General features: G+C 42.0%; 1 protein-coding gene across 1 annotated transcript; it reads right to left on the bottom strand.

Annotated features, from left to right (window-relative positions):
- Positions 1 to 845: 845 nt before the first annotated feature.
- On the bottom strand, positions 846 to 22,882 carry LOC119026186 (collagen alpha-3(VI) chain). Its single transcript, XM_037110351.1, has 10 exons — positions 22,605 to 22,882; positions 13,688 to 13,802; positions 10,317 to 10,913; positions 7,989 to 8,582; positions 6,478 to 7,113; positions 5,790 to 6,377; positions 5,028 to 5,677; positions 2,812 to 3,403; positions 1,334 to 1,601; positions 846 to 852 (listed from the first exon to the last, which is right to left on the bottom strand). The coding sequence occupies exons 2-10, from the start codon at positions 13,770 to 13,772 to the stop codon at positions 846 to 848; spliced, it is 4,017 nt and encodes a 1,338-aa protein (XP_036966246.1). The 5' UTR covers positions 13,773 to 13,802; positions 22,605 to 22,882.
- Positions 22,883 to 24,390: the final 1,508 nt, after the last annotated feature.

Here is a 24,390-nt window from a genome sequence, read left to right as displayed (position 1 = left end):
TTGCTTGGCCCAATTTCTATTTGCTTTACAATCTCTCTGACAAAATCCAAAACTTGTCTTTCAGTTGCTCTCATATCATTAGATCCATCGAGAAGAAAAACAATATCGGCACTCTGGAGTTTTAAATCTGAAATTGTGGAAGAGTCTGAAATGGATAAAAACAAACACTTTATAAAACCGATATAACCATGGAAATCATGCAACTTTTATGCTGATGTAGACGACGTCTCAAGAATTTTGAAATGCAATTATATTTCTACTTCTTACCAATAACAGTTGGAAATTCAGTTATTTCTTTAACACCCCTCAGTGTGGCCTCGACAGATGGATGTATGCTTTGCAGGTTGTTAAAGTTTGCGACATGAAAATAATGAGCTGGTGTGAAGGAGATGGTTTGCATTTCCAAGGTATCCGCATTCTTTGTTCCAATGCTGAAAGTCTTAATCCCATTTTCTTTGAGTGATTGTGCTGGTCCTCTGACATCATCCCCAGATCTCCCACCACTGAATAAATACAGATATTGAGGAACTGATTCTGCACGTCTGCCTCCCACTGAAGCAGCAAAGACACTGTCTCTGACAAATTCAAGTGCTTTTCCAATATTGAGGGGTCTCCCAAATTTATGCCTCATTGTTCCGATGGAATTGAGCACATCATTCTTGGATGAATAGGAATTCAAGTAAAAATTGACTGTGGCGTCACGGTTGTATTGGACAACAGCCACTCTGTCTCTGTTCTCATCTATATTTAAACTTTCAACAATTTTTCCAATGAAGCCTCGTATCTCTTCAAAACCATTTCGTGAGTCATATGATCCATCAATGAGAAATACAACATCTTGTTTCTTAGAATCTGCAACAAAAACAAACGATGCAGAAACAAAGGCAACATGATTTTCTGCAAGTAACTTACGTTAGTCCCCATAATTGAGCCATACCCCTAAATCATAAATCAAATACAAATCATTAACATTTTTTTAGCTGAAACGTAGAGACATTACATCTTACCAAAGCTCTCAGAGGGAGCAGTTTTCTCTATGTGGTGGGAAGTCTCCCTTAACAATGAAAACACATCCTTCTTAGCAGTTGGAAGCTCCTGGTAATCATTAATTGAGAACGCATAACTGGGCTCATAAGATATTGTCTGCAGTTCCAGGGTGTCAGCGTCAGTTGTTCCAATGGCAATCGAAATTACGCCCATCTCTTTCAGCATTCTGACCGGAGTTCTTATGTCATCTTCAGACCTTCCACCACTCAACAGTATAAGTATCTGTGGAACTCCTTCATGGAGTCTACTTCCTGAGTCAGAAGTAAATATATAGTCCCTCACATACTGGAGAGCTGCTCCAATGTTGTGAGGATAACCTCCTTTGTGACGTAGGCCTCTTACTGCATCAAGAACATCATCTTCTGTCGAGTAACGTGTCAAGTCAAAACTTGTCTCTGCCGTGTTGCTGTACTGGACCACGGCCACACGATCTCTGTTGGCACTAACATTCAGGTCCGCCACCACTCCCTGCACAAAATCTTTAATATCTGGGAATCTTCGCTGAGAATCATCAGAACCATCGAGCAAAAAAACAACATCCTTCCTGGTGGGATCTGTAACAACAGAGGCATTTACTCAAAGTTGTGGATATAAAGTGTGATGAAAAGAGTTTTATTGCCACAAATGATGGTAACTTTGTGTGCCCATGCTCTGCTATTTTAATGGACCATTTTGTTGTCAACAAAGCGCAAGGCAGCTTGACTGGATGTAACTGCCAAAACAACATGGTGGAAATTCTAGTCTAATAACAAAGACCAAAATGCAAAGCATCATTTCCTTGGCTTGGTTGTCATTGTTAGTAAAAAAAAATCAACCATAATGAAAATTTTCACTCTTGAAAAACTCAAAATTATTCTCTTCTGCTTGAATTAAGCCAAAATATTTCCTTTACGATGGAGCTTCCATTTTCACTTGCAACTCACAGTTGTACAGACTGTCTGGCTACAGCAAGGAGATTATGACAAAACATTAAGTTGTGTTTATGGCAAACAACATGAAGTCATTAATGTCATTACAGTCTTACCATATGATGCTTGTGTGACAATAGGGGTTTCACTCGTTTTAATGGCAGCAAGTATTTGTTCTTCAATGTCTGGCAGATCACTGGAGTCTGCCACAAAGAAGGCATGACTGGCTTCCTGTGGCATAGACTGAATCTCAAGGGTATCTGCATTCTTTGCTCCCACCACAAATACCATCACACCCATTTGTTTCAAGCCTTCAATAGAATTTCTGATATCATCACTGGATCGTCCGCCAGTAAAGAGAACCAAAATCTGTGGGACACCTTGTTGGCGCCTACTTCCAGAAGAGGCTGTATAAACATTATCCTTGACAAACTGGAGCGCCGCGCCAGTATTTCGGGGTCTGCCTCCTTTATGCCTCAGAATCCCCACACTGCCAGCAAGGCTCTGCTTCGTTTGAAATGTGTTCAGTGAAAATTCAACATTGGGTTCTCTGCTGTACTGCACCACTGAAACACGGTCTTTGTCCTCATCCACATTGAGTTTCTCCACCATTCTCACAACAAAGCCAAGCATTGCTCTGAAGTCATTTTGCATTTCATCCGAAGAATCCAGTAAAAATACAACATCACGCTGACTGGATTCAGTTTGAACTGCAGAAACTGACACAAAGATCACACTCAATTATAGTGAGACATGAAGTGATGTATAAGAAAAAGTTTAAGATAGATAGATAGATAGATAGATAGATAGATAGATAGATAGATAGATAGATAGATAGATAGATAGATAGTCTTACCTAGACCATTCTGTGCTTTCAGTCTTGGCAGCTGTCGAGGCACCCTTTTCACAAATGACACAAGCTGTGGATAGATGCTCCCAACATTGTCAAACCGCATCACAGAGAAAGCATAGGAAGGGTTATATGCAATCATTTGTTGCTCGAGTATATCTGCATTTCTTGTGCCAACACAGAACGGAACAACTTTGTCCCGTTTTAGAGCTGCAGCAGCACTTGCAACATCATCTTGAGATCTTCCCCCACTCAACAGAATCAGTATCTGTGGAACGCCTTCTTGATGCCGACTCCCAGAGGATTCAGAGAAAGCATTATTTCTCACATAGTCGAGAGCTGCTCCTGTGTTGAGTAGGCTGCCCCCTTTGTGGTTCAATTGCTGGACAGCAGCAACAACATCTTGTTTTTCCGTGTAGGTGTTCAAACTGAAATCTGTCTGTGGATCTCTGCTATACTGCACCACAGAAACACGGTCTTTGTTCTCACCAACATTGAGTGCTTCTACCACACTTTTGACAAAACTTTTCATTGCTGGAAAGTCGCTTCGTGTAACATCTGACCCATCCAACAGAAACACTATGTCTCTTTGAGGGGACTCTAATTCAACTAAAAAAGAACAGGAAAACATTGTTTTAGAATTAGACATATACTATATAAGCTAAAAGATATAATGGTGCAATCATTACACATTAGATGGTAGGGAAAGCTGGAAGAGCTGGTAATCGGAATTCACACTAATTAATGCACTAAACAAGATAGATGCCGAAGCAATTGAGAAAACTGGTGGATGAAGAAATATTGAGAAACTTGGAAAAAACTACAAGAAAAGCAGCATATTCCACTTTCACAAATGAAAGATGGAGAAAGCTGAAATAAAAAGAATTCAATAATCTTCGACTCCAATTCAGTCAATGATGTGATTATCATTGGCTCAAGGAAGAGCTAAAGAATAGAAAGAAAGGCTAATTGCTGATGTGGATCAGTCAAGAAAAGATTCTCCAGGGCACAAGCCAAAAAAGGACGAGAGCCAAACAAGAGACAGCATAACCATGGAGTTGCCTCTAGCCAGTGGAGTCAGTTTGAGAAACATGAAACTGATCAACTGATATTCTTGAGACGATGATGCAGTTTCATTGCAATTCAAACTATGAAGGATCAGATGGACTTAAATATAAGGGGGGAGAAAGTTTGACTCTCACCTACTAATCAGTGACACTTCTTACCTACAACAGTGGGAGGCTCAGTTTGTATTTCCGCCTTGACAAAAGCAGCTATCTCTGGTTGAATTGACAAAAGTTCACCAAAGACAGGAAGGTTGAAGATAAATCTGGAGGAGAAGGCAATTTTCTGGAGTTCTTCCTGTATAGCGTTTTTCATTCCAATGGCAAAAGACAGAACACCGAGTTGTTTCAGGCTTAAGGCAGCTCCTGAAACATCATCACTGGATTTGCCACCAGTCAGTAAAAACAGAATCTGAGGGACTCCCTCCAGACGTCTACTCCCGGAGGAAGCGGTGAAAACATGGTCTCGAACAAATTGCAGAGCAGCTCCAGTGTTCCGAGGTCTTCCACCTTTATGGCGAAGACTTCTTACAGCATAGATAATAGCCTTTTTGGATTGGTGAGTTTTAAGGTTGAAGTAAACTTTGGGGTCATCACTGTACTGTACAACAGCCACTCGAACTTTATCTTCTTCAATGTCCAGCTCTTCTGCCATTCTTCTGATGAACTCTCGGATAGCTGGAAGTCCATTTCTGGACTCATCTGACCCATCAAGGAGAAACACTATATCCCTCTTGTTGCTTCCTGTGTCAAGAAGGTGATACATGGATAGATAGAGAATTCACGAACTGCGCGTTCAAGTCTTTTCTATGTCCATGCATATGTATTGCATGAGCAAGTTCAGAGGAATGAACTGAGCGTGAAAAGAAAGATGAGCCATGGCTCTGAAAGAGTTATTTCAAGCAGAACTGCTAAAGAACCATCTTTTTATCAAAAAGATGTATGAAGGAATTTGTCGACCCATCTTCAACACGGAAGTGGACAAGTGGAAAGAGTAAAAGAGGGCTACATTATTGAAAACCTAATATATGTACAGAACAGTTTATGTTTCAACAGAATAGATTTTCTAGCAAAAGTATTCATTAAAGTCATGCAGCAGAACTGTGCCAAAACATTTCATAATTGTTCAATACAGAGTAAAACAAGTGAGAGCAAAACATTCTGAGAAAAAGTAATGAAATATTGCACTCTTTGAATCTTACCTACTAAATCAGAGATTCCATTCAGGGTTCCCTCAGTGTCTTTGTTCATGTTCAGTGAAGCAACAAGTTGTGATTGGATTGAGCGCAACTTTGAGAAATCAGTGACCGTGTATGTGAACTCAGGTTTGAAGGCAATCATTTCCAACTCTGAGAGGTTGGCACTTCCCACTCCAATCCCCACTGACACAATTTCATGTTCTTTAAGTGCAAAAGCTGGGCCTCTCACATTATCAGTGGATGGTTTGGAAGTTAGAAGAATTAAGATCTGGGGCACTCCTTCTAGTCTCCTACTGCCCGTTGAGGAAGTGAAGACACTGTGCCTCACAAACTGGAGAGCTGCCCCGACATTAAGGCGCCTCCCACCCTTGTGTCTTAGGTTATCTATGGCATTTAGAGTGTTGTTCTTTGCCTTGTGAGAATTCAGATCAAAGTTGACCTCAGTTTTATCAGCAAACTGAACCACAGACACTCTGTCTTGGCTCTCACTGACAGAGAGGCTCTCCACAATGCTCTTTACAAAGAGTTTTATCTCTTGGAATCCATCTCTTGTGTTATCAGAGCCATCCAGAAGGAAGACAATATCTCTTTTTACAGCATTGCTTTGTACTAAGACACAACAAATAAGATTCAGTCATTCTGAGAAAACACCACAAACATCAGCAGAAACAATTTTCTGAACGCGAATCCACACGCCAAATACAAAAGAGATTGTTCCTACCTTGCTGTAGGACGACTTCCAGCTGTTCCTTTGGAAGGCTCACATAGGTGTTGAGCTGTCCTGGGATGGTGCTGAGCTCACTGAATTCCTTCACATTGAAGGCAAACGAAGGGTTGTGTGAAATGGCCTCAATCTGCTTTGGGTCTGCATCCTTGACACCAACGCCAAATGGTACGACTCCCTCTGTCTTCAGTGAACCAGCAGGTTCCTTCACGTTATCCCTGGACCTGCTTCCACTCAAAACGATCAGAAACTGAGGGACATTTTGCCCAGTCCGGCTGCCCTGCCTTTCAGAGAAGATGGTGTCCTTCATGAATCTCAGAGCAGCTCCTGTGTTCAGACTACGTCCACCAGCCACTGACAAACCATTAACAGCCCTTATCACCTCATCTTTGGTTTGGTAAGTGTTAAGGTAGAAACTTGGAGTTGGCCTCTCGCTGTGCTGAACCACTGAAACTCGTACCTTGTCAATCCCAATGTCAAGTGGTTCGATTACTTTAATGATAAAATCCCGGATGTAGGGAAAATCTGCTCGGACATTGTCTGTGCCATCAATGAGGAAGGCAACATCCCTTTCACCACCAGCAGCTGAAGCAAAACAACAAGAACAAAAAAAACAAAATGTGCTGTTATGAACCAAACTTTTCTGTTTGTCACATTAATTTAATTAACAGAAACAGAGAAGTACTAAACTCACCAGGTTCATCAGGGAATGATGCTGTTGTCACATCTGTATCGCCAACCACTGTGATCAACTTTGGCATTACGAGTTCAGCCATAGCTGGTAAATTAGAGAATTGTGCATCATGGTAAGCCAAATCCGGAACAAAGGCAACGGATTGCAGTAGGGTCTGATCTGCTTGTCCAGAACTGACTGTGAAGGTCAAAACACCAGCCAGAGCCAATTTATCCGCTACAGTTTTAAGCTCATCCTGGGCTGGGCCGCCTGTGATCAGAACCAACACCTGCTGGACTCCCTGCCTTCTGCGTGACCCAGTCGATGGCTGGAACATGTTGGAAAGGGCATAATTCATGGCAGCACCTGTATTCAAAACCGAGCCTCCAGTGAGCCTCAGTTGAGAGATTTTATTCACAACATCTTGCCTGTTGCTGTAGCTGTTCAGATAAAATTCAATTCTGGGCCGGTCAGCAAACTGCATGAGCCCAATCTGGACCCTGTCGGGTCGTACATCGAGCTGGTTGACCACGTTGATGATGAAGTCTCTCACATAGGGAAAGCTGCTGCCAATGTAGTTTGACCCATCCACAAGGAAGACAATGTCTCTAACCACTCTTTGAGTCTGCACTGTGGTTATCTCCACCACTGAGAGAAAAAGCACAAAAACAAACAATTATTTGATTTATCTGACACACCACGCATACTTATTTCCATTATTAATACATTTAAGGATCACAATGATGCCCTCTGAAACTATTATCTATCTCTCCATATATGAACAACATGTAGCCACACCCCCAATCTGCCCCTAGCAGTGAGAGTCCTCTCTTTGCAAATGGGTGGGAATTTAAGAATAAAAAAAAAACATGAGGTATTAGTAAAGTGTTGGTTGAGCACAAGCCAGTATAACAGAGCTGCTTGTTTATGTGAGGCAAGTGTTTTTGTGCTTGTTTGTGTTCTCTTTTACTTAGGTCACTGACAGTGAGACAATGCTTGGATGCAGACAACAGATTTGTTTACAAAAAATGTTGTAATGAATCTAAAGAGTTATGCTGTCTGGGTATTCTACTCTGCTGTGCATCTAAGAAGCCTTCAAACCTTGAGAATTGTTACTCAAGCTAAATTTATTTTCTGGTACACTCGGCTCAGATATATAACTTAACCACTGGGTGCTGAATCCCTCTTGTAGTGAATGAGCAATAATAAAAATGAAGGACAGCACTGTAAACTGTTTATTCTTACCACACGGACATTCTGGGCAAGAGTCGCCCTTCTTGTGAGTTGGGCAATTTCCAGAACGTGCTGCAAAAGGGCGATTTGCCCGAAACATCTGTGTGGTATTTAATCTCTCATCTTTTTTTGGGGCACCAGTCCTCCAAAAGATCTTTCTTCTTTTGGTAGTGTGATGAAAGTGATGGAGAGTGCTGTCTAGCATGTTCTTGGGTCTTCTTTTCATACAAAGATCGGACAATCTATTACCTGAATTATTCCTGAAATTAATTAAATTTGGCAATTATTACCTGGCTCGGTAGGTACTTCGGTCACCACCACTCCAGCAAGTGTTGAAAGTGAATCCAGAATTGCCTTTGGGCTGCGAGTTATTGCGCGGAAGTCCCTCAGAACGAACACAACATTTTCGGAAAAGGCAATCTGCTTCAGTTCATCTCCATCAGCAGCCTTGGCGCCTGCAGCTAAAGTCAGTGCGCCCATTCTCAGCAGGGCCCTTGCAGGTTCTTCCACACTGTCGCTGGATTTTTTACTGGTCAGTAACAGTATGAGCTGGGGTACCCCACTCTGAATACGACTGCCTCTCTCAGGTCGCAGCATGTTCGTCCGCACAAAGTCCAAGGCTGCTCCAATGTTGACTGTCTGCCCGGGTCTCGGTTTGATGCCACTCAAAGCAGCATTTATCTCATCCCTGGTTCCGTAAGAGTTGAGATCCATCACTAGTCGTGGGGTAGTGCTGAACTGGGCCACACCCACTTGAACTTTGTCTGGACCGATTGGCATGACGTCGACAAACCGTTTGATGAATTCACGCACAGCTCCGATGCTCTGTGTACCCATTGTAATGTCGATTAGGAAAATGATGTCTCGGTTTCCAACTGTCAAGACTGAAAAGACAAGAAAAAAACATTAACAGCTGATTTTAAGTGAGGTTCTAATAATACATCTACAGACACAACCAATGATACGCTATGATTAAATTCACATTTTATATCTATATTGAATTATTTGTGTTATTTGTTAATTTACATACTAGCAAAAGAGGGACACTTTCTAAATGTTTTGTCTTGATGACATACAGCTCATATGTACGATTTGCAGTCAGAATTGAAATTGGATTTTTTCGACAGCTGTATATATGGTACACTAGAAGGTATCAATTATGCTTAGAATATGAATTTAAAAACTCACTAACATTAACAAATAGTGTAGGAGACTTTGGCTCATTATGAACAGCTGTTTCCATTGGAGACAGTTGAAATTTATGTATTGATCTTTTATACGCTTAGTAAAATCATTTAACTTCATTTTACAAAGGAAGGCCATGTATTTAAAGCTACTCCAAGGAACTTTAATTGGCGGCCACTGGTGACAAAAGATGACAGTGGTGAAATAAATTTAAGTGCCACACCATCAGACTACAGAGCATCTTTAGAGACTTCTTTATTCCTCCCCAGCACTTCGCCATTAAACATAACAAAGTGTTAATTTCATGACTTATGACTCATTTGTAAGTCCAGCCAGTTCTCACTCCCAGCACATCAATTAGAGCTGCCTGGTCTGTTGCCCTACGCTTCTCTCTAGCACCTCTTGCTGAAGCATTCGCCTAGTGCAGCAGCATAAAGACAAGTAAAAGACCAAATCAGGGTGTGGTTGGGGTGGTTGAATGGGCCACTGATCAAGCTGCCTAATTTTATGAGTTGGGAGTGCCAGTTTGTTGGTAGGTCATATGGAGGCATCAGTATTAAACTGAGACTGTTGTATAACCAGAAAAAAGTTACTTTTAGTAAGTTGACATCGTTTTGTTCACAAATATGTGTTTCACCTTCAATATTTTCCAATGATAACTGGAGAACATTTTGTATTCAGATTATGTCCTTTGCTTGGATACCAGAACTTGTAACTACAAAATACTGGAAGCTTTATCAAGACATATTTTTGCTGTATATGATATGACATGGGTACAAACTGTTCTGACAACCTGTGCAGCTTTTCAGATCACTGACCCAATTCTGAAAGGCATGTCAAGGGCCTGTGTTCACATAACGTTATTTTCTGAGCGCCAGCATCTTTATTCAACTGGTCTGAATCTGGAGCGAGAATGTGCATCTGTAGCAGCCAAGAAGAAACACTGAACTGCTTTTTTCAGAGCACTGCTGTGTTTTTGTGTGGCCCCTACGAGCGCTTCTAGTTGAGAATCTCTGAGCTTTTCAGTATGGTGCTGGTGTTATAACTATTTTTCAGGCAACCAATCACATATTGGATAGGGTTGGACTTACTAGTCACGCTGGTAACCAAGAAAAATGGATGAAAAACTTCTGATAGTGTCATTCTGTTTGTGTAATATCTGTTAGCCATGAGGCTTGATGTCTTAATGGAACTTTGTGGATCTATACATTTGCAGCAGTTTAGTTCAGAACATTCAGACTTGATTTTATGCTTCTCACTTTCACTGTTATTGCCTCCTCTGTTAAAAGCCTGAATTATGATTGAGAATATGCAATTTCAAGTTTAGCACAAGCATATCTTACCTTGCACACTATGTTACATTCATTGTGAGCTTTTTAAGGCCCTTACACAACCACAATGCACCGCCAACATTTACAGAAAAAGTTACCTACCTTCTGTGAACTCATTCTGAACTATAATGGTGCGCTGGATCACCCCGTTAATGTATGGGAGCAGCTGGTCACCCATGTTTGCCACCGTTCTGAAATCAGGGGCTGACAGGACAAAACTTCTATCTGTAGCAATCGTTTCCAGATCTGCAGTGGCAGAGTCACCAATCGCCACGCCGAATGTGATAACGCTGGCCCTCTTAAGGGCCCGGTCACCGGCACCATAATCATCATTGGCTTGCCCAGCACTGATAACCACCACCATCTGGGGCACACCCTCTTCTGCTCTGCCCCCAGCTGTTTCGCTCAAAAGGCTCTCGGCCACTTCCTCCAAGGCGGCCCCCAGGTTAGCTGTGTCGCCCCCTAGGTAGGCCAGGCCCTTCACAGCCTCCAGGACCGATGATTTGCTGTCATAGCCATTTAGATAGAACGCTATCTGTGGGTCTGAGCCGTACAGGGCCACTGCCACCCGAACAGTGTTCCTGCCCACATCAAGGCGCTCAATGATTCTCAAAACCAAATCGCGCACATAGGGGAAGTTTGCTGCTCCAACGTTCTCTGATCCATCAATTAAGAGTACTAGGTCAGCTGCATCTTCCGCTTTAAGGAGAGAGAGAGAAAACAAAACAAAATGGAACGTGTGAAAGCGTTAACATCGTGAGACAGAGACAAGAACTCGTGCTAGCATATCACAGCATGTGTCAAGTGACATTCAAAGTGAACACATCAATTACAACATTGCAAAACACATCATACTGCATGTAGGCTGAACCAAGGAGATTTCCTAAAGTGATGTGATGAGATTTATTACCCCCCTAAACATAGCTTAGTGTTTTGTTTTTGTTTAGTCAATACTTTACCTTAAAACATACAATGATAACTTATGGTAAGCCAACTGAACTTGACATTATTTTGATTGTTACAGGAAAAGCCCAAAAAAAAGTATTCTAGTGAACGATTTCTGCTTGAAGTTAAAGTATATTTTTTAATAAAACAATTCATAAATGTTAAGATAATTATAATGGATGTAGAAATGATAATAATACAATTATTATGCCCTTTCCAGTTTTTTCTTAAATACTAAAATTGGGGACAATTAAAAAAAAATACTGATTACAACTGCAGGTCAAAAGAACAGTTAAAAAAAAGAGATTTTTTTTAGCAGTTTCTCTTGAAACCTTTTTAAAAGTCCCTTTTTAAATCTGTGTGATATGTTTCTTGTGTTTAAGCTCCACTGAGTTCAGCCTTCCAATGCAGACTCTTGTTACGGACCTCAGATAAAGTGACCAGTCATGATCCTGTGTCCTATCCTTGGTGCCCACAAGCCAAAGTACTTGAGAATGTATTACATTTAAGGACAAGTGTTTCCATTTTGTTGTTTATGTCAACCGCGTGTGCAAAGGTTTTGTCTTTTACTTTCTAGTTTCAAAGAAACGTATTTCATCATTCCAATAACTTCCAGTAACCTACTATAACATATTGCACACAATTTGCGGACATCTACTCATGAAAACATTCTCAAAGTACTTCCTCTGCAGGTCAAGGATGGGATCAGGCAGGTTCATCACTGTTTCCATTACAGAATATTGCACATATTTTACACAGATAGACATTGTGACTGATAAAGACAAACATACAAAATGCAAGACACGTAAGCAGTTGTGCGTGGTTAGCTATTGTTAAAAGCTCACTGATTTTACGATGTGATGTTTTTAAAGGTTGAACCATCTTGGAGGCAACGTTCTTCTCCAAAGGCTTTCCACAGGAGTGTTGTTAATCTGAGGGGTCACTATATGGATTTTATTCTTTTGGTGTAGCTGTAATACAGCTGTAATACAAACATGCATCATCTGAACTCGGTGTATTAGATTATGACTGAGGTTACTGACACAGAACTCAAGTCTACCAAATGCAAAGGCACCTGGTACAGAATAGTTCTCTCAGTCCCTACTCATCATATTTGTACAAGCATATCACACCCTACTTAGCACCATGAGATGCTGTAAGGGTGTCAATCACATGCAGATATCACTGTGATTTCAAAGCATTAAGGGCATATTAAGACAAAACAAGTGATGTTAATTTTGCAGGTAGATAGTGAAAGGTTATTGTGGTTAAAAAAAAAAAATACTTGATTATAAAATCCAGTCACGGCCACATATGCAGCAACTCCTTCCTGCACATGTAGCCACATTAGTATGGTAGTGACACTGGTCCCATTTCATTACCTGTCCCTCTTCCAGCCACGGGGGCCTCGTTTGCCACAGGAGCCCCCCCTGACTGGGTGACGGCGCCGCAAATCCCCACTACTAAATCTTGAATTATATCCCGCAACGATAGGAAGGTGTCTACACTGAAAACATGAATGTCATGGGGCTGGCTAGCCATCTCCCTGAGCTCAGAGTCCACTGCATCCTGAACTCCAACCGCAAAGACTTTCACGCCTGCCAGATGAAGCACCTGAGCCGGCATGGCCACGTCATCCTGAGAACGCCCGTCGGTTAGCACCACCACCACCTGGGCAACTCCATCAACAGCACGGCTGCCCGAAGCAGTGTTCATGTGTGTACGCGTCAGGAAATCCAGGCCCAAGCCAGTCCGGGTGCCCCCACCGCGGTACGACATAGCCTTGATGTGTGCCAGGACTCCCTGTGTTGTCGGGTAGCTGTCGAGCTGGAACTCAGTCCTGGGCTTGTTATTGTACTGGACGAGGGCAAATTTGAACCTGCCTCCTCCAACCTGGTGAAGCGCTTGTGTCAAGGTGTACAGAAAATGTCTGACATGCTCAAAGTTCTCCTCTCCAATACTCCAGGATGAATCCACTAGAAAGTATATATCAGCTGCCAACCCGTGTGCACAATCTTTAAAAGAGAGTGTTTGGAGGACAGAAGTGAAGACCAGTAAAACGATGCTTAACCGTGGTGCCAAACAATAATGTAGTTGCACAGAACAACTGAAATGTTTTCGACAGCTTGAGAGCATCAATCTGCTTTGTTTGTCAAGAGTATCTGACTGGACACTCCTGACGCCTCTGTTTTATTTTTTGTCCCATACTGAGATACACAATTTAAAAACAAATCGAGAAACAAAATAACAATAATTGAAAAATATCCCATTTACCAACAATGTACATTAGAGGTGAAACATATTTGGTACTTTATTGATATGAGAATGTTATCTTTTTTATTAGGATGTCATAAGCGCATAAGCTCACTTTCCTTCAGACGTAGATTAAATAATTTAAGGAGAGCAAAACATGAAAAAACACCTCATTGAACATTGCTGAAAACCGGACAAAAAGTGTTTTCCAAACAGATCGATCATCTGCAAAAATGAGCACAGACTGCAGCTGAGATTGATTTGGTTCAACTTACCTTCCTGAGCATCAAGGTTAGGGAGGAGTCCTGCGAACAGGACGCCCAGGAGGGCGCACAGCGGCAACAACCGGTGCCGCCTCATCTTCTAACACCGAAACAGCAAAGGGGACACCTGTAAAACCAGAGACAGAGATGAAGATGAACCAGAAAGTACAAACAGCTGCTTGTTAAGTCGTGTTAAGTCTTTGTCTCGTATTGTCTATTGCTGCAGCACCTCTATTCAGCCTCTGTCTGAACCCTCCATTGTATTACTTGTCTCATGACACCTCACTTTCTACAACATGGGAGGAGCAAATGTCAATTCAAGTAAAATGTTCTGTGTGTTTACGCAGTATACATTGTATTCTCCAGAACAAGCTAGACCCCCTTTAAGGTTTTTAATGTCCTGTTTTCCCTATTTTTACTGCTAAATATATCACATAGCATTACATAAGCTCATCTCATTGGCCAAGAGTGCAACATTTAATCTTCGACATGACACACAAGAGAAAAATACGCCTCCTGTCAGCCTTTTTCCAGCATGCGCCAGAATATCAGATATCCTCGTTGTTCCTGCTGCTGAAGCGTCACCATGTTCCACTTACGTAACACTGGGATGAGCATTTTTTCATTTTTCACATTAGGCAGTAGCAAACTTTAAAAAAAAAAAAAAAAAACAGGCATGGTATCTAGTTTTCAAATGCAGCTATAAAACAATAAAGCAATAAAACTTTAAATTGAATCAGCATCACTTTTCTGACCTTTTGCTTTTGTAAGTGAAGGAGCTTCTGTGTGCGCTGGTATCAGTAGCAAGACCTGCAGAGTGGTAATAATCAAAACCACCTGTTAAAACTACCAGCCAATGTGCTTTAGCAATTGACTCTGCTTGGCAAGGACTGTATTTTCCAACTCACAAAATAATGTGTTCTCAGGAGGGGTGTTGGACTGGAAAGTCCGGTTCCACAGCAGGGGTGTGTGTTTTCTATTTAGTCAGATTTTCCCCCCGTGTGATGTTAAGCAATGTCACAGGAAATTGAAGAAAGGTCACCATCGCTGACCTTAAAGGTTTAGCACACAGAGAAAGAGTATGTAGTGTATGAACAGTAAGTATGTGAGGTTGAACGGAGAAAGATATGCACTTCAAGCAGGTTACAGACACAGTGGTCCATCAGTTCTTTGCTATCAATACATAATGTCTGAACCACAGAGACACTTGTTTGTTCTGCAGCCAGAGCGGAGATAATCATAAAATTAGAGGCTTAAATGTCCTCATCACACTTTTATACTTGTGAGGACTCTTTTTTACATTATCCCTTCCATGTGTCCTTAAAGTCACACATCACAGGTATACGCCAGCACCCAACACAACCACTTACTGTAGATAGAAGTTAATATTCCTGTTTTTATAAATGCATCGTTGAGGCGAGTGAGGAGGTTGGCCTGCCAGGTGTGTCGCCAATTTTGTTAAAAGACAAGTAAGTCACAAATGTTATAACTGTCTTTTATACAGCTAATGTGCTGCCAATGCACACGGTTTGTCCAAAGATTTTAACACAGTCATGGTATCCTCTTGGCCAAAAAAACAAAACTTCAAGATGAAACTAAAAGAGTTTTTCCACCGTAGGGGGGCTGAGGTCAGCCTCACAGAGGAGATGACATTCTCGGACATCTGGTGAGAGCTAAGGGTCGAAAGGAGCCAGCTAAGGTTCTGATTCTGATTAGGAGGCTTCCTCAGCACCTCCCTTTGGAGGTTTTCTGGGCAAAACCAACTTGCTGGAGGGATTACATAACTCATCTGGCCGAGGAACCTATGACGAGCCCCAGGATGAGCTGGAAAGCCTTGTTGGTGAAAGGGACGATTGGAAAACCCTTCTTAGCCTCCTGCCTCAGCAACCAGACCCCAAAAAGATGGATGGATGGATGGATGGATGGATGGATGGATGGATGGATGGATGGATGGATGGATGGATGGATGGATGGAGGAAACCTTAGGAACAAATGGACTTTGGGCTGACTCACTTACTCGCAAGGTGTAACTATATCCTCAAACTAAACTAAGTCTTAAACCTCAAATCACCTTTTGAGAATTGAAGGCTCCCCTCACTTTCGTCACTCTCTCAGTATAAAAGTCACACTGGTCTTCACAATAGTGAACAGCCAAGAGAATAGCCACATATAACCTACTGAACTTTCAGACCACCCAGAGGTAATAAAATAGATCCAAGAAGACACAAGAGCAGCCAGAGCAGGACCACACAAGCAATCATTGGGAAAGGGAAAAAAGTTCATTTAACACACTGAAGCAAAGTTACAACAGCAACACATGACACCCAAATACCCTCAACCTCCCACCTACCACTCTGCAATTAGGAATAATTTTCACTTGTACAGAGAAAGAATTAACTAAAAGAAATGAAATGACCTGAGATGGCATACACAGCCAGTAACCAGGAGAGTCTTTACGCTAAGTGGAGTCACCATTAAACTAATGACGGCGTGAAGGTAGAAAACTTTAACAGCCTCTGTGCCTGCTGACACACACACACACACACAGTAAAAGCTGAGCATTAAGGGCAGCTTTAATGTGCACTGTAAGTAAAGTGGTGTGCTGGTAATTAGAGATTTACTACTTTAATGAGAGCAGAAGAGGCAGAACTTCTTCTAGAAAGTGCAACACGTTTGCATTTTCCAATGCCAGACAATCTAAACAATGCTGTGTTTTCTTTATCCAGCGAGTTTTTATGATGAAGGAGGAATGTCCCTCATGGATACTGAGGCTGTGAATTAATAATGCCCTCTGGTGGAGGAAGTGGGTCTAACATGGAAGGCAGAAGATCCTGATTTATCTACAAGTGCAGCATAAAATTGTTAATTATGGGCTGTTCATCTGGAGTTGATTGGATGGAAAACGGAATAAGTTCAGCTGGTGTGTTGGCGTATATATGAGACGAATCTGACTTGTGAGGCTGTAAAATGGCATGAATGCAAAACTCTCTGTTTCTCCCTCAACAAATAAACTGTGAAGAACAACCTCAGTCTGATCTGTTTAACCACGGAGCAGTTGTGGGTTCAGGTTCTTGCTCGGATGTATCCTGCAGGTCCAGGAATCCAACTGGCAACCCCCCCAGTCATTAGAACGCTTCCCTAAACTTTAGGTTACTTCCATCAGACCCCCAGAGAAAAAAAACTCAACAATCATATGAATACAACAAAATGTGTTTGGGCACATAGTGTTTTTCTGATTGCTAATTGAGCTTCAAACTGCAGCAATTAAGAGCAAAAACCAAGAAACGAAGCAGAACTGATCACACTGAAGTGACTTTTGTTGACCTGAACCATCTGATCTTGACCAAATGTGCACTTCAGTCCTTTTTAAATCAAATGATTTTTCTTTTTTTTTTCTTTTTTGCTGTGGAGTTAAAGAGACCCTTTCACGAGGATCGGAAACTGTGGGTCAGCTCGGCTTGAATCAATGCCACAATACACAGCGATAATTAATTATAAACACATGGCTGTCGTACTTCGTGCGAAGCTGCAGCGAGTTTCTCTTGTTTGAGTCACCGTATTTAGACTGTGCTGGGTCCACTGTTTATGCAGAGCGCTCTTTGCAGATGGGAATGATGAATTAGACGGGGAATAAAAAATGAACTGTGTATTTCTGGTCACTTTTTTAGACCCACTGACCAGAAGAAACTTAACAAATAACTGCAGGAATGTTGGTTTCTGGAGTGGAGTTTACTGGGCAGCTGTAGAGTTGTCTATAAGTGCTCAGGCCTGGGTGGGGTCATTCTATAGGCTCCTACAGGATGGTGATAATTACACAACATAAAGAGCTTTTCCTCACAAAACAAACATGTAAAATGCTTTGAGAATATGTGTCAGGAACGTTCAGAAAGTCTCCTTCGACCAGAACTCCCATTCGCAGTGAGAAATGTTAATCCCCGCTGTCACCGTCCAGATATAGGGCCCAAATCACCAAGTTCCCTCACTTCAAGGAAATCGAAGCTATCTTGGACACTGCGACAGATGTTTGTGCTCTCCACTCTTGGTCATGTGATTTCAGGTCACTCAGAAGCCACTTCTCTGCAGAGTTTGCCAGGCCTGACCAGTGTGTCAACACTCTGGGTTCCCCTCACCGCCACAGAGGAAAACATAGTAGCACAGCGGAGTCCTGTTTTCACTGATATGAGCAGCCAAAACAATGGCAGCATGGGGTTAGAGAGGGAAGATAAAAAGAAAGTAAATTACACTGACTCCAAATTAGTTTAATACCTTAAAACTGCATTTAGTAATTTAGGGGAAGTGGAACTCTAACAGGAGCTGTAAATCACACACATGGCCGACATGTTGTTCACTACTTTTACAGACACGGAGCAACACTAGCATTTATTTGGACTTTGTTTATGGCAACCGTTTGGTCTCCATTAACTCCTGAGGAAACATCTGCCTCTGTAGCTGCTAAATGCTCCACCATGTTCACCAGCTTGTCTCTAACTGTGTCTGTCTGCAGTTTGGTATTGGTGATATCACTGGGTGTATTGATGGATCATTAACTGAGATTAAAGAGATTAAAAACCATAAACTTCACCAAAAAAGTCAAAAGAATGAGCTAAAAGATGCAACAGGACTGTTTTAATAAAGATCAGCTGCTGAGCTGGTTAGAAGCTCTGTGTTGGTTTGACACTATGACAACATGTAACTAGTTACATGTAAGTAAATTACTAGATAAATGCAATTCTAATCTGTCAGAGTTATTGGGATAATTTGTAATCTAATTACAGTTATTGATCACAAAGTTAGTGATTAAACTGTTTGTTGATTCCTTTTTTTCAGCGAAATAGTGGACCAGTTTGAGCGCCACACCATCGAGGGTTTTGATTGGTTCTCTCGTTTGAATTTACACTGACACCTGTTTACCAATATATCACTTCACATTGATTGATTTGATTGATTGATTCAGGCATTCAACATGTAATTGAACTCTGTATATTGTGCCAGTTTCCATCCAGAAGGCTACATGTTGATATTTTTCTTTATCGCTCTATTGTTAGAAAAGTAATAAAAAGTGATTAAATGTAATAAGTTACATGACTTTGACGAAGGAATTAAAATATTCAAATTATGATTACTGTGTGATGAGCATCCTATTAATTTAGTTTTTATTCAGGCAGGACTGAATCAATGACGATCACACGTAGTTTAATCTCTGTGCTGCTCTCTGCTGATTCCAGATCGCTGGTCCTCGGTGAGATCCATGTGAGGTCGTGTCTTTGTTAGTTACCGAGCTGCTCTCACAGCAGTCGACCTGTCAGCATGTTTCTTTTTCCTCCTGCTGAGTCACCACTTAATCGTGTGTTATCCAGTCACCACCATAAAGTGACATGCTTCACCGAGTAGCAGCAGAAGTAATGTGCAGTTTATATTATACAGTGAGCAGACGATACAGCTCTGACACTGTATATAGCAGTAGATCTTGCACAGGGGGGATTATTTATAGTTTACGGTGTCATTTTGCATCTACAGAGCAGGATAGACGCTGCAACGTGCCCGCGAGCACTCTGAAGCACGTTTGCAGCTGGACCTCACACACTCATTTATGGCAAAGACCACACAAACACACACACATAAACACACTCAGACGAGCTTACAGTGCAGAGCAGCACAAAAAAACCATCGGTGTCAGACAGATAGCGTCGTTATTTACTGCATTTACGCGCTAACTACGCCATCAGACCTCCAAGGATAGGAAAAGGACAAATGAAAGGAGACTAAAATAAGGATTTCAGTACATGCAGAGCACTTAGATGACAGATCTGAAGTTACAAGATCAGACATCAAGATGCATTTCTGACACACAACAGGTCTGACACACAAGTGGCTGCACAAGCGAAGCCAAAAATACCTTCAGCATTACATTAACAGTGGACAAGATGACTACTTGTACTTGTGTCAGCATCTTTAAATGCTCAGACCTGCAGCTTCACTGTTCTGGTTCACTTCTCAGCTCTCTCATCAGTACCCAACATGCAACCAACATGTGAAAACATAAAAAACCACTTAATACAGCAGCACGAATGACAGAGTTAGCAGCAGGATGGGGAGCACAGTGCAGCGTTTTGCAGCTTAAGAGACTAATATTTACTTCAGGAGTTAGTAGAGACTCACACAGAGCTGAAAGGAGCGTGAACATCAGGCATCTAAATTAATTTATTATGTAGAGTCACTTTTTTTGTTTCCACCGCCCCCGAGTGGCCAATAAGTCAGATTTAACTCCAAATGAAACACTGGTACGTCACACCAAGACATTCTCCGTAGACTGAATTAAAATTTAACTACCCTTCATAAGTGATTATATTAAAGCACCTAAAACTGTCATCATCAGTCACTGAAGATGTCAGAGTTGACCCCTCCGACTTGCAGATGCTGTTATTTGTTAAAATTTACTATAAAAGGTGTTACAAGTCCAGCTTACACACACAAACATACACACACAGATGAAACCACACAGTTTATATTTAGTACCTGGAATTCATCCAAAAATTGCAAACCACAAGTTTTGCCTCTGGGCCTAATTGTTCATACAGTTGAACACTTTATTACAGACTGAACTCTTGTACATATCAATTACACTGTCAGCAGCACTTATTGGAGGCAATATGCATAAATCAGGGCTGAGAAAAAAAAGATAAGTGAAGGCACGAGGGACGTGAGTCATTTCTACTGATGCAGCTTCTGAGGGCGAGACAACTCCACACTGCCACTTGCTGGCAAACGTGCGAGGGAACTTGTACGTACAGTATGTCTGACTTTGCTCGAGTGAGCCTCCACAATCTGTGTAGAGCGGCACGGCCCGACCCGCCCTTCAGCTGGAAGGATGCTGATGTGACATGTGTGGTGCAGATGAGAAGGAGGATCGATGATGGCTTTAAAAGAGGGAGGGGGGGCGAGCAGCAGGTTGTGGGTTGGCAGTTCCACGCAGCTGGAGCGTATTAGCTCGTCTGACACCTAGCAGATGTGTGTTCGAGCACACATGGCCAATGTATGCCTGCAAGGTTAGGCCTGAGCTCAAGCGCTGAAGGTATAGTATAGTATAGTAAGGTGAGGTCATTGCTAAGATCTATTTTTTCCACAAGAGGGTAGTAAATCAATCAATCAACACCTCAGAATGACCACAAAAGGGACAAAGACAACAGAAAATTGATGCCATCACCGCCCACAAACCTCGCTAATCAACACAAAGTGTTACAGAGACACTCCTGATTTAAATCCATTGCAATTAAAGGTTGCAGCTTCCATTAAAAGGGAACATTGGAGCAGCAGCAGCTCACTGAGACGAGAGACCTTTCTGAGAAATGTTCCAACCTCCCAGACATCTGTGCTGCATCATGGAAAAAGACTAAAAGCTGGAGAGAGAGGAGCAGTCATAAAACACACTGATTTATACTGTATATTTAAAAAGTCCTTTGTTATTAAGAATCGTCCTGATGAAGCCCTGCCAGTAAGATTTTTAGATATAAGCCTCCAAAGGGGAGCTGCAGCATCGTCACAAGGCAGCCAGTAAATTATGTGAAAAGGCACATAAAACCAAATCTGGAGTGCGCACAAAGTTTCCTCCTGCTTTTGAACGGCGACCAACTTCTTCCTCCCTGTGTCATGGCAACGGGTGACATGCAAACATAAAAATATGTGGAAGTGGTAGCTCATGAGACGCATTCATGACAAATGTCCAATTTAATGTCATTAGTTGTGACTTGGAGGAATAAACTAACTTCATTTCCCCATCAATCCCACATCGCTCACAGTGAAACACGCTGAATTCCTCTGTCTTTACTTGGACGGCCTTGGAGGGAGAAGTGGAAGATTAACAGCTCACACCTGGTCCACTAAACCCTGCAGCCTACCACCACCCACTCCACCACCACCACCCACTCCACCCCCTCAGTCCAATGGACCGAACCCCTCTCTGGTTCTCCTGGTTCATCTGGCCACAAGTGTGGAAAACACTTTCTTCACACTTTTCCACTCCTGTACTAGTTTCATAGAGGGTGTGGTTTTGGGCTACTGCTGCAGTGGAAACATCTTCCCATCCAACTACTCCTCTCGACAGCTCACATGTGGGTGTGGAGATATTAAACATTTGGATTTGACTGTACCATTACTAACAAATTCCCTATTTATCTTAATTGAATAAGCGATTCCAGAATATTAATGTGCAGAAGAATGAGCCCTTGAAAGACAATCAGTGACGTTTTTTTGGATAAGACACAGAAGTTTTGGCGGGTTTTGATATGAGAGTTAAACACAATCTGTTCCATATCTGCTGTTTTTTCATGATCACACAAAAAACTGCATTCTATCACACAAAGTGCTTCACAAACCACCAATCAATTACTCGGTGCAAAGCAGCTGGTTCGCAGCTGTAACGCTGATCCGAGATGACAGCTTGACACTTCAGAGCAATTTAGGGATTTTGCATTTTTCCCTCACCACAATTACTCGACACCTGTGCAGTAAATTAAACTCTGCACACACCGAGAGCGTCACACAGAAGTGCAGCCAGTTTAAGACGGAGAGCGAGCGAGCATGCACGCCCCTCTGCACTCACATGGAGCGTACATAACATTGCTGAGGTCTCCTTCCTCTCCCTAACTGCGGCTCACCTCTTGCCCTTGCAGCACTCTCACCACTAAAGTATAGGTTGCAGCCATGCTGCTAAACGCATGCTGTCTGATATTTATAAGCTATAAGCCAAAAACTCTGAGCAACCTTGTGATTATGACACTCATCATGTTGTGAGCAGAAGTTACTCTAAGGTCAGTGCATTATTTTTAACACACGGTGCAAACAAGGTGAATCCTTGAAGGAGTAAAAACTGAGAAATGGAGCAAGTACACATCTGTAAACATCTGCAAGAAGTAGAAGATTTCAGACTTACCCTTAGCTGAAGTAGCTGTACTCCACTGTTTTTGTTTTTGAAGAAAAAAATTAATTCAGTTATGTAAATTGTCTGCAAGCTGGACTTATGGTCATTATCCTCCTGGTAAATTCCCCCTTGCTGGCTTTTCCAGCACCTTCCAAGAGGAAGGCTGCCGAGCAAAGCAGTGATAAAGGTCGCTGATGAGAGATGAGCAGAAAGAGGGGTCCTGAGTGAAGGGGGGAAACGGCTGAGAGAGAAAAGAGACAGACACCCGCCCGGTCTCAAACCAGAGGAGCTGTGGTGCTGAGTTCAAGGCTGGGATGGGACAAACTTCCAAACTCCTGGAGTTCTGCCACCTCTCTCTTCCTCCTCCCACTTCTCTAAAGAAAGGGAAAAAAGAGAAGAGAGGAGGGAGAGCGGGAGGGGAGAAAAGACGTAAATGAAAACCAGACACATAGCCCTGTTTGGTCTGGACGTGAGCAGTGGGGAGGATGATGTCACAAATCCGGAGCGGGATTTTCTCCTTACCTTTTCCTACGTGTTGCCATTTCTCCATCTTCCTCCGTGGGGCCCTTTTTCTCACATGTCAGCTGGTTTGAGATTCTTTTTGGTTTAAAAAAAAGCAACGTAAAAATATTAAGGAGTGGCAGAAAACCTTTTCCCAGCCTTTTTGTAGTTAAATTGATATTACTCTTTAAAACATACTGTGGTTTAATTAACCAGCTTTTTTTCTGATAAAATGATTGAGGACATGCAGGTTTTGTCAGTAATGCACACTGAAACTCTTTTCTGTAAGATGATGTTTTGTCTGTCAGTCTCACTAAATCAAACACTCACAGATCAGCATCCTGGGAGCTGCTGTGAGGGAGAAGCAGTGATGTGGTGCCATGAATGTGACCGTCCCACAACAACAACATAAAATCAGCAAACGCAGCCGATGACATCACTTTTATTACCAAATCCCTCACAGAGCTGCATGCTGAATATATGTGCTGTGTGATTTAAAAACACTTTATGTGCTTGTAGGAGTTCGTGACAGACTGGAGCTGTTTGTCACACTGGGACTGAAGAAAGCATAGTTAAATATTCCAGAGACTTAACTTCATAAATCAATATTTTGAAATTTGCGATGGATCACGCGACTTTGTCTGGTGAAAGACGTCGCTCATGGAGATGAACTCTCAGGGATGAGTCCTTCAGCCCCTTTTAGCTCATTCTTTTGGTTTTCCCTCCTGCAACTTTGCTTTCATCAACCTTGTTTTCGGTCCAAGTAGGATTCTGTTTTCAATTTTAGAATATATATATTTTTATATAATCATAATCATGATACAGAGCAATAAACAACAGACAGATAAAAAGAAGCTGGTGAACATAAAGCGTTCAGCAGCTAAAGAGACATTTTAGTTTAAAGTTGGGCAGCAAATGAAAAACTAATTACCTGAATATTCATATTGTTTTTACTAGTGTACTTTGGACTGAGCCTTTTACATCTAAAGAGGGAGTGGATCCTCTCTGAAGTTCGGATTCATTCAGGAAAGTTACTCAGTGGCGTTTGAAGCTCAAAAAGTTCTACTTTGACCCGGATCCTGGGGCCCGTAGAGCATCGTGCACATGTGAGACTTCAGCCGGCCAAGTGGCTTCTAACTTCTGGTGAACTTGAATTAGAATAAAAGAATGAAATGGTGTGACTCTTCTAGACTTTCTGCAGTTATCGGGGCCGAACGAATACAAAAAACAAAAGAAATAATTTCATCCACTGGGTCAGAGTGGCTTCAGAGTCCAACACAACAGGAAAGAAACCTCA

The sequence above is a fragment of the Acanthopagrus latus genome, chromosome 9, assembly GCF_904848185.1.
Source record: "Acanthopagrus latus isolate v.2019 chromosome 9, fAcaLat1.1, whole genome shotgun sequence".
Taxonomy (NCBI): Eukaryota; Metazoa; Chordata; class Actinopteri; order Spariformes; family Sparidae; genus Acanthopagrus; species Acanthopagrus latus.
The sequence above is the reverse complement of the archived record's forward strand: the minus strand, read 5'-3'. Positions and strand labels throughout refer to the sequence as shown.

Bases quoted from the DNA above. Each gene is read 5' to 3' on its own strand.
- LOC119026186 (XM_037110351.1), bottom strand. From the start codon at position 13,772: ATGAGGCGGCACCGGTTGTTGCCGCTGTGCGCCCTCCTGGGCGTCCTG. The intron at 10,914-13,687 runs GTAAGTTGAACC...CTCTCCTTAAAG, and splicing joins TAACCTTGATGCTCAGGAAG to CGGAAGATGCAGCTGACCTA. The intron at 8,583-10,316 runs GTAGGTAACTTT...TTGTCTTTTCAG, and splicing joins TCAGAATGAGTTCACAGAAG to TCTTGACAGTTGGAAACCGA.